At 44.1% G+C, this 20449-nt stretch overlaps 1 protein-coding gene across 1 annotated transcript; it reads left to right on the forward strand.

The window, feature by feature from the left end:
• The first annotated feature begins 8820 nt into the window (after positions 1-8820).
• ARL5C (ARF like GTPase 5C) lies at positions 8821-14554 on the forward strand. Its single transcript, XM_075277195.1, has 6 exons — positions 8821-8965; positions 10439-10499; positions 11048-11195; positions 11624-11707; positions 12039-12190; positions 13547-14554. Exons 1-6 carry the CDS (start codon positions 8920-8922, stop codon positions 13593-13595), a joined length of 540 nt encoding a protein of 179 aa, XP_075133296.1. The 5' UTR covers positions 8821-8919; the 3' UTR covers positions 13596-14554.
• The last annotated feature ends 5895 nt before the right edge of the window (positions 14555-20449 follow it).

The raw sequence follows: 20449 nt of genomic DNA on the forward strand, positions 1-20449 counted from the left end.
AGAATGGACAGTCTGAAGTGCGGTTGGTGAGGGGATCATTACTATGGTGATCCCCTCACTATATCAGGGAATGTACCTCTCATCCTGGTCTGTTTTATTGGTGGGGCCAATGATGATGCCTCCATAATTTCCACCACACAGATTTCTCCTTCGTGGCCACTATACTTTATACTGCTCCATTATTAAAGGGGTTATCCAGTTTTTAAAACATTAGGGCCAAATAACAGGATGCTTCAATAACAAAACACTTCCAAATATACAGTATATCCTGTATAAATTCAGCCCTGTTTATCCGAATTATTTTCAGGTCACTGTCCTCAGAGTGACGTTTAGTTTGCATGCTTACTACCCCTCCCTGTGAGCAATTCAAGCCAACCAAACATCACGGCAGCAGGTGACCTGGGATGTGGGGGTGATTTATTACTTGAGATTTCATTGCAGGGGAGAGTGAAAAAGGGAGGGGTACACAGAGAGTGAGGGCAGCAAGTAAAATAAAGCCAAACAAAGGGTGCACAAGGGAACAGTGAGTTTTTAGCACTGCGGTCGATGTATTTTCAGAAAAATTTTTGAAGCTGGATAACTTCTTTAATGCCCCCACATGTACAATGCCCCCTTATTGGCCCTCACAATGGTGTAGCTATAGAGTGTACAGAGGCAGCAATTACTACTGAACCCTGGAGCCTGATGGATCCCAAAGGCCATTCCACAACATGAGAAGACACCAGTATTATAGATAGCACATGATAAGTGGCTGTCCCACTACAAATTTTGCATTGAGGCCCAGGAGCTTCAAGTTACACCTATGATGGCACCCAAACAATTCTCCCTCAGCGTTCCCTACACAGTACAATACCCCCTTAGTGGCCCTCCACCCAGTGTATTAAAATACTGACCTAGTCCCAGATCACATGGAGTTGTCTGCTCTTTTTCACCTAGTCTTGTATACACTATAGCAGACATGATGATGTTAATATATCATGCCTCACCAACCTAGTCCTCTATTACATTCAACTCTATCTCCCACCTGAGGATCCAGATACAGATGAATTTGGTACAGGCCTTCCTACACCAGCGGGACAGTGCCACTGTATCTGGGATGGTGGAGAGGGGGCCCCTTACTGCCTACTGGAGGTGTATCATTTACCCTATGTTTAAAGCGATCCTGGTTCCTGTACTTCTAATACTCATATATAACAATTCATTCCCAAAACCTCCCTCTATACCGCATACACCAAGACATGTACTTTTTATGGCGTTCTAAGGACATGGACTACATGCCACAGCGCAACTTCTAAGACATGGATATAAGAATAAATACCTGATAGGGACACATGGGTTAGCACTAACAGGGTCACAATGAAAACCACATCTGGGTTTTTAGATCAAAGATTTTGTTGGCAAATGGATTTCACCCTCAAAACGATACCGCACAATGATGTGGCGCATCTTCGGGGCACAACACTCTTTGTGCCAGTTTCTAGTTTTTGCTCACCACCAGGGGCGTAACTACTGTAGAGGCAGTGGAGGCGGCTGCCACAGGGCCCGGGCCATTAGGGGGCCCAGTGACAGCCGCTACCGCTGCGTTTTTTTTTTTTTTTTAATAGGCCGTTACGGGCCCTATTCACTTGCCGATCCTGGCTGGGCCGGGATCGGTAAGTGACACCGCGGGCCCCACAAATACTATCATTATACTCGGGGGTCTTTGCAGACCCCCGATGTATAATGATCGGCGGACCGGGAGAGGTAAGGGAACGTAAAAAATACTGTTACTTACCTCTCCACGATCCTGCCAGGCCTCCTTCCTGATGTCCTTTCTGACGTCTCTGACGTCACATGAACCCGGCCTGCGTCCCGGGTCGTCTGACGTCATTTCAGAAGGACGGCATCGGAGCAGACAGCGTAGGCGCCGGAGGACAGGTAAGAAACAGTAATTTTTTTATGTTTTTATTCCCCGGGGTCTCCGATTATTATACTCTGGGGTCTGAAAAGACCCCAGAGTATAATAATTGTTTATGGGTGTCCACTATGGGGGATAATACTGTGTGCAGGGGCCAGTAAGGGACATAATACTGTGTGCAGGGGCCAGTAAGGGACAAAATACTGTGTACAGGGGCCAGTAAGGGACATAATACTGTGTGCAGGGGCCACTATGGGGGATAATACTGTGTGCAGGGGCCACTAAGGGACATAATAGAGTGCGGAGGAGGGGGCCGGTCGAGGTCTTCGACGTCGGTGTCGGTTGGGGGGGGCCATGTCAAAAGTTCGCCACAGGGCCCCGCCATTCCTAGTTACACCACTGCTCACCACTCACTACTTTCTAGAAAAGTAGGAATGGTATGGTGGAGATCAAGGCAGTCCAGCAAATTTACCAGAAATCTAGGGGCAACACGGGTGCTCAGTGGATAGCACTGCAGCTGTGCAGCGCTGGAGTCCTGGGTTCGAATCCCTCCAGGAACAACATCTGCAAGGAGTTTGTATGTTCTCCCTGTGTTTGCGTGGATTTCCTCCCATTCTAATAAAGATATACTGATAGGAAAAAAAATGTACATTATGATCCCTATATGGGGCTCACCATCTGCATAAAAAAATGAAAAATATGTAGAAGAAGTAGCTTTAGCTCACCGTATTATGTTGATTGGTGAATCACCCGGGTGCACGACCCCAGCTTCCGACTCCCGAAGCTGTGTCCGAATCCAAAATATATATATTTTTATATATTTTGGATAAAAAAAATAACCAGAAATTGTCATAGATTGCAGTTCTGGCACAAAATTAATCCTGGAGGTGCAACAAAATTATTATATGGCTGAAGCCTCATAATAATTCTGATACATTTGGTACCAACTGGGGAACAGATTAAGGGTAGCTTAGAAAATGGGAGTCTTAATAAATTCACCCCATTGTGTTTATAAAATGTAAACCCCACCTTAGGCTAAGGCCCCACAGGCCGTAATCACAGCGCTAAAGTGTTGCGGAAAGAACCGCGGCGTGAACCAGCACTTTTAAGAGAAAGTTCACAGAGTTTTCCTCTGCGGACATTCTCGTCCCATTATATCTATGGGAAAGCCGCCAGCGTTTCCATAGATATAATTGACATGCTGCGATTTGCAAAGTCGCAACGGCTTGAATCCCATCCACTTTGCCTGCACTGTACAACGCCGCGATTTTTCCCACAGCGTCTCCGCTGCGGGCAAATTGCGGCCGCAAAATTACGGGCGCAAAATAACGTGGCGTATATGCTCGTAACTCCCATTGAAATCAATGGGATCTTTTTGAGCGCGCAAACTCTGACACGCCGTATACGTGCCAGATCACGCTCCATTTTACATTGTGTGAACGCACCCTTACGGGCGCAAAATAACGCGGAGTATACGCTCGTAACTCCCATTGAAATCAATGGGAGGCTTTTTTCCCTTTTGCTTACACGTGTAATACATTGAAAGCAATAGGGAGGAAAGCCTCCTATTGATTTCAATGGGGAGCACACGTATGCCGGCTCCCATTCAAGTCAATGGGAGCTGCTTTTTACGCGCTTATTCTGAACATGTTTTTACGATGAGAATGAGCGCACTGTAACACCGTGTGAAGGCTCCCTGACTCACAGCATCATACATGACTATGATGCTGTAAGATCAAGTCCCTGGGCAGTGCTCAGTCTGGGAAATACGCCCAACTGAAACCAGCCTAGGTGCATGTACACAGTGTCTTCTAATAAGGATTTTGATGTAATTTCCAGTCCAAAATCCGTATCAAAGATTTCCTTAATAAAGTCCCATTGTTATCATCTTGCCCTATCATGGCGCATTTTCTCATGGGGCATGGAGCTAACCCTTGTGCCAAACTGCAGAAGTAACACGAGACTCAATCTGTGATCTCTGCCACAGTCTCCAAAGCAAAAGTATGTCAGATTTTTCAGACTTATAAACATACCCTAAGGCTTTAAGACATCTATTTCCGGTCTTGTATTATGCCACTAGACACTTGTACATCGTCTTATTGTTACTTAGAGGCACTGTTACATAAGACAGCACTAGATTTCTTGGACTGAATGTTCCCGGGTTCAGAGAACATGTCGGGCTCCCAGCTGTACACAGTATACACGTGCATTGCCAGGAAAGTTATTTCTCTAGCGCTGTGTGTAACCACATAACCAGTTTAACTAGCACATGAGCAGCTGACAGGTCATCTGTGCTTTATACAAGCGGCAGGAAGGAATTTCGGTTCTTCACAGCACTCCAGGGCTTTCCCAGAAAAACAAGGAGGGGATTTCAGTGGCTTTTCAGATACTCCACATAAAAACATGACCTTGAGAGAAAGAAGAAGAAAATGAACCTATGATCTACCATCTCTGTATTTGCCTTGAAGTTGATTGTATTCTATCATCAGCCATGACAAGGTAGAAACTAACATCACTATCAGGGAAGAATCAGGACATTCCATACACCCTAGACTACACGTGTACATCACAAGGCTCACGGATCGAATCTGTACCTCCGGTCATTTGATGTGGCCCACTATACAGTATATTACCCTATAAAGGAATGGGGGCCAATAGAAGGTACTGCACAGGTCAACATCCAACCTAAGGGTTTCCTTGCCCCATATTGGCCCCTACACACACTATTATGCCCCATAGTAGCCCCTGCACCCAGTATTATGCCCCATAGTGGCCCCTGCACCCAGTATTATGCCCCATAGTGGCCCCTGCACACAGTATTATGCCCCATAGTGACCCCTGCACACAGTATTATGCCCCATAGTGACCCCTGCACACACTATTATGCCCCATAGTGACCCCTGCACACAGTATTATGCCCCATAGTGGCCCCTGCACCCAGTATTATGCCCCATAGTGGCCCCTGCACCCAGTATTATCCCCCATAGTGACCCCTGCACACAGTATTATGCCCCATAGTGACCCCTGCACACAGTATTATGCCCCATAGTGACCCCTGCACACACTATTATGCCCCATAGTGGCCCCTGCACCCAGTATTATGCCCCATAGTGGCCCCTGCACCCAGTATTATCCCCCATAGTGACCCCTGCACACAGTATTATGTCCCATAGTGGCCCCTGCACACAGTATTATGCCCCATAGTGACATCTGTACACAGTATTATGCCCCATTGTGGACCACCCATGAACAATTATTATAATTTGGGGTCTTTTCCCCTGAGTATAGTGATAGTGGTGTTTGGTGGGGTTTGCGGAACCACAGCCTTACTTACTGATCCCCTCTCTTGATCACAGCCGCCTCCGCAGAAAGGGAAGCGCTGTCCAGCCATGAGCAGGAGTGGGGGATCTGTAAGTGAATAGGGCCTGTAACCTGCTGGGGTTACTCCAGCAGGTAACAACCTGTTAAAAAAAAAAAAAAAAAACAGGGGCTCGTCAAGCCCCCTAATGGCCTGAGCCATGTGGAAGCCGCTACCACTGCTACCCTGTTGGTAAGGCCCTGTAACGGCCGACCCGGTCTGTGGTTTCCGTCTTCTTGCATGCAGAAGACGGAAACCACAGAACGGAGACCCGAACGCAGGTGTGAACCTAGCGTCAGTGTGCAATCAGTATGTGTATCAGTCCGTTTTTAGTCTCAAACTGAATTCAAACGTACGGATGGCTTACTGATGTGTGAGCCAAGCATAAGGGACCTTTTTAAACACTTAGGAAGCCTTTGCAGATGTCTTGAGTTCATTCTAATTTTCTGAGATAATGACTTTTGGGTTTTCCTTGACCGTAAGCCATAATCATCAACATTAACAGAAATAAACACTTGAAAAAGTCCTCTTTGTTTGTAATAACTCAATTTAATATATGGGTTTCACTTTCTCAATAACTTTTTGATGATATTCTAATTTATTGAGATGTTGTTTAGTATGTTGGGGACACACTGATAGTAATCGCAGGTAGTCAGCTGTGTAATACAGGAGCAGCATTGTGGATAAATTCTATAAATCTCATCCACATGCTGAGTCTAAGCCTGAGGGCCCAAGTAGCGGTAACGTATTGTGTTTAATGCAAATTTTGCTCTGATTTTTTGAGCCAAAGCCAAAAACTGCTACAAAAGGAATGGGATATATATAGAATATATGGGAAGCTCTTATACTTTTCCCTTCTGCTCAACTCACTTCTTGATTTGGCTCAAAAAACGGAAGCAAAAAAAGCTGAATTCCGCAACGTGGGGCCTCAGCCTTAGGGAGCCTTCACACGGAGTTTACGCTCCGCTCATTCTGAACGTAAACTCAGTGATACGCGCGTATCACATTGAAAGCAATAGGTAAAAAAGCCTTCTATGCCGCGTATGCCGGCAACCATAGAAATCAATGGGATCTGTTTTATCGCCGCTCATTCTGAACGTGTTTACGTTCAGAATGAGCGGAGTGTTTACTCAGTGTGAAGGCTCCCTTAAACTCAAAAGCAAAGTCATCTGCGTTGCGGACTTTGACACGCTTCCGGTTTCATCCTTTCATCCTATGTAATGTGTGAGACATACAGCGATTCCTGAAGATGTGCCACAGCAAAAACCACCCGATGTTGCATGGTTTGTGCTGGTGCAGCTTTCAGGACAACACGTTCCCTGACAGAAATTCAGCAGCGTGTTTGCTGTGTGTGGGCCCAGCTTTAAAGCAGTACTAAAGTCGGGATTATGAAGTACTTGTCTCGGCAGCTTCCTAGAACTGGAGATTTGGGAGATAACGTTGTGGATGTGGGGGGCAGGGACTCTAGATCACAATACATCTCGCTCTCCAGTTCCTTTCCAAACTAATAACTAGCCACCTATTATCATAATCACTAATGATGTCAGTAGTTTCCTAGAATTATTCTCTTTACTTTCCTCTCTGTCCAGGAAGTCAAGACGTATACTGAGGTTTCCTTAATTGTGCAACGAGTACTATTTATACGTGGTGTGGTCTTCATGTCTTAGGAAACTATTACTAAAATCGGTTGTACTAGATTAAGACAAACATGGCTGCTTTCTGCCAAATACAGTGACACACCAAACCAAAGGTCGTGTCTGGTATTGCAACTTGGGCACATTGAAGTGAATCGAACAGGTGTAGCATTGTTTTGTAAGAAAGCAGCCATGTTTTTCAAATTTTTCATAACCCTTTTTTGGGGTCATTCACGCAGCCTAACAGGTGTGAGCCCCGCTGGATTTATGAGGAGGCTTCAGTCTGTTAATAAATGAGATGTGTGCCCATGCGCCAGAAGGAAGGTCTATACAAATTGGGAACTGCTGTAGATTTCCAGTATAACTCACACCAGAAAGTTATAATAAATAAATTGGGCCGACACGTTCCTGCTTCACTCCACCCACATTTGTGAAAAGTGCAAGCAAGGTGCAGAACGGGGACTATGTCACACATTTAGTGCAAGAAAGGACCTCGTGCCAAACGTGCACCACATTTTCACACATCTGTGCCAAAAAACTGGTATGGATGTGTTGGAAATTCCCCCTTGTGCCCTCCAGCTGCTGTATAGACAAAATTCAGACGTTATATTCATCCCAAAAACCTATTATGCGTCTTCTTCTACCAAGTTCATCCAGATTAGTCAGTAATCATAGCAAGAAACTATTTCCCGACCCCACAAGAAAAAGTTGTTGGGTAAGGGTGAATTCACACTGAGTAAACGCTAGCTTATTCTGAACGTAAAACACGTTCAGAATAAGCGGCGTCTAAAGCAGCTCCATTCATTTCTATGGGAGCGGGGATACGAGCGCTCCCCATAGAAATGAATGGGCTGCTTCTTTCACTCCGTGCAGTCCCATTGAAGTGAATGGGGAGTGCCGGCGTATACGGCAAGCTCTGCTCATGCCGGAGCGTACACGCCGGCACTCCCCATTCACTTCAATGGGACTGCACGGAGTGAAAGAAGCAGCCCATTCATTTCTATGGGGAGCGCTCGTATCCCCGCTCCCATAGAAATGAATGGAGCTGCTTTAGACGCCGCTTATTCTGAACGTGTTTTACGTTCAGAATAAGCTAGCGTTTACTCAGTGTGAATTCACCTTAGGGTGTAATGTCTGGGGATCTTGAGGACCAAGAGTGTCTTGGGTTCCCATGCGAACTATTCAATATTGAGGCAGTCTATGATTTAGAAAATGTCAAACCTGGGTGAGGCAATGTGATGGTGCTCAATCATAATGAAAAATAGTCATCAGAATCTTCAATAAGTTGTGGAAAGGATCAATTCTGTGGCATTTCAGGAATTGTTCCCCATAACTTTAAAAAAGTTATGGCTATAAACCTTTTTTTAGGAAACATCACAAAACATGTTCACTTTTGAAGAATTTTAGCATTACATGATCTACAGATTTGTGTGGATTCTGTAATCCTCATATCCAGACATTCAGGCCAATGACTGTAGTGGCCACATGCTAGTATGACACACCATAACTGGAGGGGCCACCATATTATCTGTACTGGGCCTGCAGGTGAACACTGGTATAGACAGTCATTATGGCCCTGTTATGCCAATAAGGGCTTATGTGTGACAATGAAGCTTATCACGTGACTGTAGGATAACTTCCTCACGTTACTTCAAGGAACACTCCAGAGCACTGTGTACTAAGTCCCGTGCACTAATAATAGTCCTTACACGGACACAGATAATGAGGGAGGAAGTCTCCATCATCCGCCCCGTCAGTGTGAGGTCAGGAGCCCCGCCCTCTCCGTCACCGATACTCTCACAGTGACCCCGCCTTCTCGCTCCTTTCCCAGTCGCCGACGTCACGGGGACTCCCCCGGAACGTTCAGATAGGCGGAGCTTCCGATGACGTCACGGCAGTTTAAATGCTCAGAAGAGCCGATCGCTGTAGTCTAGCGAATAGTCGGATCGTGAGGATCTTGTAGTGGCAGATTGGTCGCAGGCGGCGTCTTTTATCGCTCACTTGTCTGGATTATACGTACAAGCACGACAATGGGGCAGCTCTTCACCAAACTCATGAGCATCTTCGGAAACAAAGGTAAGTAAGACCTTCACTTACTGAAGATCCGGCCGACCAGCCGGGAGGGAGCTGCAGCCCACACTGCTATGGCTGCCAGCAATCCCCGATTATCCCTCCTAATAGGGATGAGGATTGGCGGCTCTGTATAGTGAGTGACACATGTAGTGGTGCGGTATGCCTGTGGCTCCTATTATCTCTGCGATACACCCTGTAAGCCTTGCTGAGACTTGTTGTCCATCACTCTTGTGGCTGTTGGTACAATCCCCCAGAATCTGGTTACTTTTAGTGTACACGTATGTTCACACCTAGCATTGGGGATTTTCTTCTACAGATTTGTGAAAACCTGCAGTGTATTACAGTAGTAACAGTGTTATAAAATCTCATTCACACAGTGCAGGAAAAAGTACATTGTAATCTGACCTGCTGTGCGGAGTGTAATCTGCAATGGATTATACATGGTTGTAGGAAGGAGCAGATATCCGTAATAATGTAATGTCCTGGTGAGGACTGTATTGTGTCTTGGCCTGCGCGCCCCCCAGTATTCTGATCCTCTGTACTGTCCAGGTGAGGACTGTATTGTGTCTTGGCCTGCGCGCCCCCCAGTATTCTGATCCTCCATAAGGTCCTGGTGAGGACTGTATTGTGTCTTGGCCTGCGCGCCCCCCAGTATTCTGATCCTCCATAAGGTCCTGGTGAGGACTGTATTGTGTCTTGGCCTCTGCCCCCTCCTCCTCTTCCTCCCAGTATTCTGATCATCATCCCTTTTCTTTCTCCCCTTACTTTGTGTATTCTGGCTTCAGGCTATTATCTCTGCACAGCTGGGTGTGAATAGGTTTCGTACCCTGGTGTTTTTCTGCCATGGCTAGAGGGAGGGGGCGGCTTTAGGGAGTTTTTGTTCTGCTCTTAGCTAGTTTCTCTCTTTCTTGGCCTGGGATGTTTTCTGAGTTCAGACATAGCTCACATTCCATTCTCTCCACATCTGTCTCATGGGGAGGGGGAAGAGCTGTTTGTCAGTCTTCCATGGAGATCATATGTATATATAGGACTGTGATTTATCCTGCTTCATGTGTTACTACCTGCCTGTGTTATGTATGTGATGTGAACTGTATCTTGGCAGCGGTATATGCTCTTGTACCGGCAAGTTGTACAAAGTTCACAGTTGGCACGAGCAGGCCTTATTTACACAACCGTATACATAGCTGCTTTGCGTCCATCCATATAGCTTCCATTATCAGGGATCACTAATAGACTTGAGTCTTTTGAATGGTTTGTGAAAACAGCCAAAAATAAGACCACTCTTTTTGGACATGTGAATACGTCCATAGGATTATGTTGATTTTTATTGCAGCTGTGTGACAGCAGTTTGCCTGCTCATGTGAATAGAGCCTCACAGGCAACAAGGTGCATATTTCTAACAGACCCAATTTCCTATCGGTTATGTGATGGTCTTCTCCTTATATACCTTAACCACATAGAATTTCTATTTTACAGAACACAAAGTCATCATTGTTGGGCTGGACAATGCTGGGAAGACCACCATCCTGTACCAATTGTGAGTATTCACACCCCACCCCCAGCAGATGGTCTGGGCACAATAGAGGAAGTGACAGACACTTGTCTAGTTAGGATATGGCCCTTGACAGGGTGTGAAAAAGTCAGTTGTGATCAGTTGTGCCCTTTACTGCCATTCATTGAGCTATTTGCTATGTATATAGGTCTGGTGTGAGCCTGGCGGAGGGTTATTCTATACAGCAGTATGTCAGTAGCAATGAAGTGTGACTATAATGTTTATCTAGGGACCTGATCCCTAAGCTCAGCTGTTGCTATATGACCAGTTCCCTGTGGACTGTGACACCAGAGAGCATGCTGGGAGTTTTGTAGCAGGGGATCATTGATGGAGGATGAAATGGGTACATCATGCCCCCTTATCCAACCTTCCTCAAGAAAAGGCATATAAATGATCTTAAATATAGAGCCTTGGATACCTGATGAATGTCTCCACCTCTGGCTACCATAGACTTAATCTACAGTATATGACCTACTCCATAGAAGTGCTCAATTGTTTAGTTGCTCTAGAAAATGATTGTTTTTGTCTTCCAGTCTCATGAATGAAGTGGTTCATACAGCGCCCACTATTGGTAGTAATGTAGAAGAGATTGTCCTGCGGAACACACACTTTCTGATGTGGGACATTGGGGGACAGGAGACCCTTAGAGCAACATGGAACAGTTACTACTCCAATACTGAGGTAAGAGCCCTGGCACGCCACTTTATATTGAATTATATTGGCATAAACCCTTCAGAGTGTCACCATCTAACTTTCAGTAATATGCTCCAACATGGAGCTTCTTTCAATAGTCTTGAAGGAGTTGTCCAGCTAGTAGTAGTGACTAGAGATGAGCGAACACTGTTCGGATCAGCCGATCCGAACAGCACGCACCCATAGAAATGAATGGAAACGCCTGTGCCGCCGGCAAAGTCAGGTGTTTCCATTCATTTCTATGGGTGCGTGCTGTTCGGATCGGCTGATCCGAACAGTGTTCGCTCATCTCTAGTAGTGACCTGATGTTGGAATTGCTTCCTTTAGCTATGGGAGTGATGGCTGCTAGGATGATGCACAGTATTGCAGACCTGTCTCTACTCGGACGGTCTTCATGTTGTATTCTGTCTTTTCAGTTTGTCATTCTGGTGATTGACAGCACCGATCGAGAACGTTTGCCAGAGACCCGGGATGAGCTGTACAAGATGCTGGCACATGAGGTTTGTCATCCTCTTTCTTATGGGTTCTACTATAGGTGTTGTGGGGTGCTGGGTCAGTAGGTCATAACTGAGAAGTGACTCCAACAGGGCATATACTGCCCCCCACCCTTTCAGTGCCAGCCCAACCATCTAGTTATTCCTTAGTGTCCCACTGACTTCCTTACTGAAGCCTAAGTGGATACAGACATGTTCTCCCAAAATCGCTCACACAAAAGAAATGAGTAATTCAAGAGTCTGCAAGGCTCTTTGTAGGTTACTTACAATGGGAAGCACTGGAATTTCCTTTCTGCCGTTTTCTTCTGCTTCTAAACAAATTTCCTTCTCGACACAGGATCTGCAGAATGCTGCTGTGTTAATCTTTGCTAACAAACAGGATGTAAAGGACTCCATGTCTGCCACAGAGATATCTACTATGTTGGCATTAAGTGCCATAAAAGACCGAGCCTGGCACATTCAAGGTTGTTGTGCGCTTACTGGAGAAGGGTAAGTGTTTTCTAATGGCTAATTCTAACCTTTCCTATAGTAAATGACCGGTAGTATCCTATGTTTTATGTCAATCTTTAATAACCTATCCTTAGTATGGTGTACTGACATGGGGTACAGAGCAACCTATAACCCTTTAGGATAAAAACAGCAGCTGCCACAGTCCCTGGTGTCAGTACTTGAGGACTAAATTTTAACAAGGACATATTAAAGCGTAAATGTTGGCATAGGTCTCAATTGCAATTCAATTTTGGGTCATTAAATTGTTTTTTGGCTCAGCGGATACACCACCTCTTCATATGTACAGTCTAAGATGTGGCTACATAAAAGCCATCTGAAATGGGCACCATCCTTAGAGTTTAAGAAGTCTTTAGAAGCGTTCTCATAACCTTACGTCACTTATGTCCCACCCTTCTTATCACTCCACTTAGTTTCTTTAGGAATCCCAAAGAATTTCTAGAATGTCTTGTTCACACTATCCTGCTTCTGTTACCAGAGAATTCTGGTTTTCATGTTCCAAATCTGAATCCAGAAGTTTCCTGCTGGTGACCTTAAGTAATATTGCATTCTTACCATGACTAGTGCCCAGTTCCTTCAGTGTTTCCCTCTGGGAAAGTTGCCAGTGTCCTTGATAAAACCTAGGTGCTCATCACTACTTTCTCCTGGGACAGCCTTGAATGTGAATGTCTTTGTAATGTACAGTGACTCCATTTCACTCTGAAGTTACCACGTATCTAGTTAATATTAGGCTGTATAGGCAATGATGCCAATTGCTTCTTATGATCAGATTTGTGACCAAGGGAAGACTGGCACAGCACTGATTATGGGGTTAGGCCGGTATCCTCTGACTATACGGCCAGCTGAACAAGGAGGATGCAAACCTCTAGGCCAGTATGAGATGGTACACCTAAAGCTGCATGAGCTAGTCACTAGCCATTGTCTATGTATGTATAGATATGGCATATGAGGGTTGCTGTTAATCGTACTCCCCTGAGCAGATTACCAAACGCAGATGTGACTCAAGGGTAAGCCTGATGCCTCCATGTTAGTAGTCTGGGGAGTTACAAGAAGTTCGTCTTTGTTTTGCCCAAGATTCTGTTTCCGATAGAGGTCTTGATATTAAATTGACAATCACTAATGTTTTGTCTTGGATAAACCTATTGCAACACTGCGTAGCGAGAAGTGGAAATTTCCTTCGCTGCCAAATTAAAAAAAAAAAAAAAAAATCTGTGTACCCCTTTTACCTTCTTCCTGAAACTATAATTTGGGACTATTGCAAAACTCTGTGTAAGTTGTGCTGGAGATTGCGTGGCCTCCTCACGTCAGTGATTGATCTTGTTTGTCTTTCCTCTACAGACTGCCTGCTGGATTAGACTGGCTGAAATCTCAAGTTACTGCAAACTGACTTTGATGGGCCTTTCTATTTATTTTACTGACGCTGGACACTTTTTGTATTACTTTTGAACAAATTGCCTGCGTTTTTTTTATACAGACATTTTTGCTTATTTTATGTGAAAAGAAAAGCAGCTGTGGACTTTGACGTGGGCTGCAAATGGCTTGGGCCAAGTCCAGTTTGAAAAGGAAAAACTGCATCAGGTTACTCAGAATCTGCAAGAACTCGAGAAGATTTCTTATATGGTACAATGTTGGAAGGACCAAGAGACAGAATTTTTATGCAACCAACCATGCGCTCTACAGTCTATGCATGTTATTTGCAAAAATAGGGATTTTGTCGTGCCACCCCCTGGTGGGATTCTGGGTATTTTGCATGGTCTTCACTTTCTTACAGCCATGTGTATATTTTTGTAACTCTGATATGACTACCTCAGCTTTTTTTTCAGAACTGTTTTGCTTGCGGAGCGTTTTCTGCTATGAAACAAACCATGTTTGCTTTAGAGGAACAAGAATCTACATCTGGTTCATATGAAAGAATCCACAGCTGCTCCATGTGGTGTTTTTTTATATTAACCCTTTAATGTGCTGAGTTTTTAATCTGTACCTTTCTATGATGACCGAGGTCTTAAATGCACCCTCAAGCAGCACAGACCCCTTAGACAGGGAATAGGTTAAACTTCCACTTTCCGTCACTGTGTATATGTATAGTTCCCCCTATGTGAAAGAATATTTATTTTGTACATTATGACAACTTCTTCTTATCTTTGCATTAACTTTGTTTGAGACATCTGGGAGAAAGAGAAGGATTTTTCACTTGTATTCAGACATTTCATCGGTGCTATGAACCCCGCTATGACTGGGGGATTGTTTTGTATAGTATTAACCCTTTCTGTGCCTGACTGTGCAGTGTGCTGGCATTGTCTGTGCACGGGCCTCAGTCAGGGAGTATTAAACAATGTTCTATTCTTATACCATCTGTGCCTCTTTTTAATTGGTGGGGGGAAATGGGTTTACAGGGTTTAGTTCTGGATGACTGGAGGCGGATAGTCTGTGCTTGGTCTAAGGACGTTACCCTTTGTACAGCTATGACTGTATGTTTTGTAACCTTAGGTCATACAACTGGTTTGAAGGTTATGCAGAGAGTTGAGGACGTCAAGTACAGTCTTGCAATGTTCAATCACGCTCATCATGTGACCTGTTATGGAACAGAGAAGTTTTTGTTCCCCATGCACATATATAGTTTTTGATCTGTAAGTCCATAGAAGCAAAGGAAAATCTTGGCCACAATTTAGCAGATTAATGGTAATTTCTGAACATAAATATCAGACATTCCAAAACTATTTTTAATTATTTTGTGCTTTGTGTAGTAAATCCTGACATTCTACAAAGGATCTCACGTATAAGAGTATTAAATGTACTTGCGTGTGAACATATAGTCTCATGTATTCACTACATTAGAGGAGTCTTTAAGAACGTACAAAAGGGCTTCTAAAAGACATTCATAGGATTGTGCTTCAGTCTGTGGTTTTGCACGTGTAAGACTGTGAATTACAGCACTATCCTGCATAGCTGGCCAAAAGGCATGAATGTCTTTCCACCTAGAAGTGCAACCTCCATTATGCCTCATGGCCAGTCGGTGTGAACCATGACTAGTCTACAGCAGATGTTTATTATAAGTGCAACATACCCCACTTGGAGCAATCTGTCTGCTGATTTATGTTGCCATATCTAAGGGTTGGTTCACATCTGCTTTTGTATTCTGTCTGGGGAGAGTCCGCATGGAGATCGTAGTGGAATACAAACAGAATTGCAAGTGCTGTGCTGTAAAAGCACACGGACCCTATAGATCTAGAATAGGGTCCGTGTGCTTGCCGCCAGATGTCCGCACAGAACATGCGGACAGGAAAGTAGTTCACAATCTACTTTCATGTCTGCATGATTCGTGCGGGTAGTGTGCGGCAAGCACACGGACCCCATTATACCGGTAGTGCTAAGCCCCATTTCATCTATTGGAGCAAAAAAAATAATATAAGATTCTGTCTTATCAGTACTTCTAGTTCTACCTTCTGATCAATCCATTCCTAACTTTTGCTCCAAAAAAACTGTAATAGAAAAAATTTAATTATATATATATATATATATATATATATATTATATATTTTATTATATTGAAGTTTGGAAAACGTAGAGGGATGATTCCGGGTTAGCGGTTGGTAACTAGAGATGAGCGAATATGCTCGATCGAATACCTTGACCGCATAGCTCCCGGTGCAAAAACACTTCTGGGGCTTTGAATTTTTACTGCCAAGGTTTTCGATTGAGCATATTCGCTCATCTCTATTGGTAACCCTTGTTTCAGGTAGTTTTGTGGCCATAGGAGAGTACAGTAGTGTGTGGAAATTCAGCAATGTGCTTGCGCTTTGTACTCCCAACCTGATTCTTCTATCTTTATTAACACATGTATTTAACATCACATACATTTTTCTAGCTAACATGGTATCCCCCTATTTTTAGCTTTATATTGTGTAACCTAGCTCTGGACAAGAATGTCTTTTATAGACAGCAATGATTTCTTTTTATGGTCCTGTGCCTAGTGGTGCTCGCAATAGTAAAATAGTACATTTACAAGAAAGAGCAGCAGTATAACCTATGACTGAATACCATGTACCCTCGATAGTGTCATCCTTCAGCTGTCTGCTCTATATGTCTGTTCTGCAGGTTACCAAGATGTGTGGTTGTAATGCTGACTGTACACTACAAGATGCCAACCGACCAGGAGTCACTACTGGATAACTGAACAACAATGCTCACATTTGCTGAAAAATTTCTTTTTGATCTTGGATCATCAAAAAATTCTTGGCATGTTCAGATGAAATTAACATTTTGGAGCACCTTTAAATTGGCCAAGCCTTTAAGGGTCCTTCTACAAGTGCAGATGACCTGTCAGTAAGGGGTGCCGATTTACTGATATAGGAAACTGATCAGCGCTTACATAAAACCTCGCTCTCATAGACAAACATGGTTTGTTAGCAGCACATTCATATGCTAACATAGGGAGATGTGCTGATTGCCTATTGCTGAGATCCCAAAAGTTCTTCTGCAGGCAATTTGCTTCCAAAGGAAATGACTGGATACACATCCCAGGGAGCAGTTTTCTATTCCTTGCTGACAGAACTGTTCCAGTGTGAGAAGACACAATGTGAACATGGACGTAAACAACAAGAATGATTAAATCAAGGAAAAAAATAAAACTTCATTCACACCACATCCTTCATTCAGAACCAAATCCTGCACAAGTATATGGGGATTGACTATAATACACATCAGTGAACGCTTTCCATCTACGGCTCGGTTCACATCTGCGTTAAGGCCATTCTGTTCCCCTTTCTGCATGAAAAGTGCAGAGAGAAAAGTCCTGAAAGCAGCATTTTTCTCTCCGCATTTTTCGCACGGAAACCGAGCAGAAACCACACGGACCCCATTATACTCTATAGGGTCCACGGGTTTCCTTAGGAGGTAACTGCTTTTTTATGCGGATTAGGTTTCCATTCGCGGATCCTCAAGCAGACCCCCAAATGGAAACCCGTAGGCAGATGTGAACCTAGCCTCAGCTCTTTGCTTCTGAAATTATTGTCTGTAGTAGTTCTGCATCTACATGGGACCCCCATAACTGAACACTAAACCAGATTTTCATGATCATATTACTCTGCAAATAAACTGTATATAAAGAATAGTTGTAATAGTAAACTTCCCATACTCCTTCATACGCCTGGCTATTGAGAAATAATCGCCATTATGGCTGCTCATATCTGTGAGAGATCTCTGCAGCAACAAAGTATGATCTAGATGGGTTTTCAGTCTGGTTAATAGAAAGTGTCCTTAAGGGTAAGTTCACACGGGGTTTTTTGGATCAGAACCTGAGGCCGAAGGCGCCTCAGGTTCCGATTCAAAAACCGGGTAGCCGCGACTGAAAGCCTGTGCACTGCACCAGCGTCCAGTCACGCACTCTGCTCCAGATTAGGCCCAATGAATGGGCCTAGTCCGGAGGAGGGAGTGTCTTCAGGTGACTCGGGCTGAGGAATGAACATCTCGCTTCTTTTTTCGTTTCTTCCGGCTCCCGGAAAAAAAGACCTGAGCAGCTCCCATTGATTTCAATGGGAGCCATCTTTTTGGTCAGGGTTTTGAGGCGGATACGGCCTCAAAACCCTGACCAAAAACCCCCATGTGAACTTACCCTTAAAATCCCTAGATATCATTCACATCAAACTGAATCATCACCTGAATCATGGCAGAGGGATTTATCATTGTTCATTGTATTTTAGGCTAGGATCAAAACTGAGTCAAGGTCTGACTCCGCTGCAGATTCCGCCAAAAATTCACCTTCACCCCGTCTCAGCATAAAAATGGTAGACGTCCGACTGCATCTCTACTCTACTGTCACACATGGAAGGTAGGGAATTTATCCTGCACATCAATATTCTGGTGTCAAAAAGTTGCAAATTTTACATTTTCACTCCATTTTTAAAAGAAGGTGGGAAAAAATTGTGTGCTTGGCACAGTGAGCTTATGTATTGCCCATTTAATAAGTGTACCTTTGTTTAAAATAGTGGCAAAAGTTATTGCAATCTCAATCCACTAGGGGGAGACACAACTCAGGAATTACTATGAGTTAGACTTAAAGATTCTCCAAAATTTTGAAAAGAGTCCGTCCGATCTGTATTCAGTAATAATAGCACAGAGAAGACTATAGAGTAGGAAACATAGAGACCAGCCTCTTATGGCCCTCCTAAAATATTACAGTAATTGTTGCAATATACAGTATTATTGTAGTAAAGTACAAATGGCCCTGTGGCCAAGAAACTAGCAAGCCTTCAATGTATAGGGAAGTTACACTAAAAAATTACTTTTAATGATAATTCTGTTAAAACTATGTAGTTAATGGTATAAAACATATCCACTACTTAGGGCTAGTTCACACGGGGCTATGGACCGCGTATTTTGGTCCTGATTTTGACGCGGGAAGTCGCGTCAGAATAGGACCAAAATGTGCCTGTCGCGGCTTTGGACAGTCGCGGCTTCCCCTCCAGAGTAGGCCCAAATGAATGGGCCTAGTCCGAAGGGTACTATCGTGAAGCGGATGCCTGAAGAAAGGGCAGCTCGCTTCTTTTTTCCGTGAGCGGGAACAAACCGCTCATGGAAAAAAGGACGCTAGCGGTCTACATAGACCTCTATTATGAGGAGGCGGATTCTGAGGTGGATTCGGCGTCAAAATCTGCCCCATGTGAACGATCCCTAAGTGGTCTAAAAATTACTCGACATTTAGTATACACCGATATTGCCAGCGGAGAGGATGGTATATTCATTGACCACAGGGACTGACTTAATCCAATGCTGCAATCCTTTAGTTCGCACACTATTTTGCTTCATCATATATGTGTGTATACAGTATATACAGCTCCCAGTGCAACAGTGTCATAAAACTGGTGAAATTGAGTGTAGATGGAATTGGGATTATTTAGTTTGCCATCTGACTCTCACATTTCATATATCGTGTTTAGCTTCTGATGGGCCCTAAATTTAGAGGCTAGTAGTTTTCAAGTTTATTCGCCAGATTATAGAATTCAGCTTCAGCGTATATGAGGTCAGGGAGCATTGAGGTAGTGAGTTGTATCCTATCCATTCTACACTGTCTACCAATAAGTATTTGGACACCCATGCACATGAAGATATCTGTGGTCGTGATGTACGTCACTCCTTCCGCCATTAAATGGGAAACAGCATTGGCATTAGTGCATTGGTATTAGTCACATGCAAGATGCCATGAAGTGCAGAGTTGTCCAATTTCGAGAAAGGGGTAATTGTGGGGTACGACAGAAATGGTTGCTCCTTAAGGGACATAGCAAGCAAACTGAATTACCCAAAATCGACAATAGCGTATGTTAATACGAAGTGGAAGGTGAACATGATTGTTGGAATGTGCCCTGAGTCAGCAGACCCCCGAAACTGGGAGATAGAGACCGACGAGTACTGGCCAGAGAAACCGCACCCAACCGATGGCTCACATACACCAGGAGTTTCACCAGGCATCCGGGAGTATTGTGTCCATCAATACCATCCGTAAGGAAGCATCTGCTGGGGTCTACCAACTATTCAATATGAGGAAATGTTGTTTTTCTATTCTGCCACAGGTGTCCAAATACTTATTGGTAAACAGTGTAGTATAATGGTGGTGGGCTGGAGAAGAGTAGACATAACCCTTTTTGTTCCCATTGCCCAGCACCCGTGACATTAAGACAGTGTAGAGTTTTACGTATCCCTCCTTAGGCTTAGAGGAACATCCATCCGCAGAGGGGGAGGGGCAGTCCAGTGTTGCATTAACTGTAAAGTTGAAATCCCCACACCAAATTAATGTAGAAAAACCTACTTGTTCTAATAGGTTACACAACTCATGAAGAAAGACTACAGGGGACTCATTAGGGGTGTAGGAGTCAACAAGCCATAGTTGTTAGCTCTGAATAATAATACACCTCACCTGGGGGTCTACAGTCCCGGTGTCTACCTGCAATGGAACTGAATTCCTAACTAAGACCACCACTCAACTGCTGTTAGACTAGTTAGCGGAATGGCCTATTAGGGCATAATGGGAACGCCAGTATTTAGGGAATGAGGCAGGGGTGAAGTGGGTTTCCTGAATACAGAGCAGGTCTGGTTGAAGTTTCTCATATTGTATTCCTCACCTTGCGACGAGGGGAGTCAAACATTATGGAAGATAATCTTACACATGAGTAAAGAGATGTAGAGACAACAAAACATCAACCATAATCAACAGTAACTCTGAATCCGGATGCGCACACTAGGGAGGAA

This window comes from Leptodactylus fuscus, chromosome 6, assembly GCF_031893055.1.
Source record: "Leptodactylus fuscus isolate aLepFus1 chromosome 6, aLepFus1.hap2, whole genome shotgun sequence".
Lineage (NCBI taxonomy): Eukaryota > Metazoa > Chordata > Amphibia > Anura > Leptodactylidae > Leptodactylus > Leptodactylus fuscus.

Excerpts from the sequence above, each read along its gene's own strand:
- ARL5C (XM_075277195.1), top strand. The coding sequence starts at position 8,920 with ATGGGGCAGCTCTTCACCAAACTCATGAGCATCTTCGGAAACAAAG. Across the intron at positions 10,500-11,047 it reads ACCACCATCCTGTACCAATT|TCTCATGAATGAAGTGGTTC; the intron begins GTGAGTATTCAC and ends TTTGTCTTCCAG. Across the intron at positions 11,196-11,623 it reads GTTACTACTCCAATACTGAG|TTTGTCATTCTGGTGATTGA; the intron begins GTAAGAGCCCTG and ends CTGTCTTTTCAG.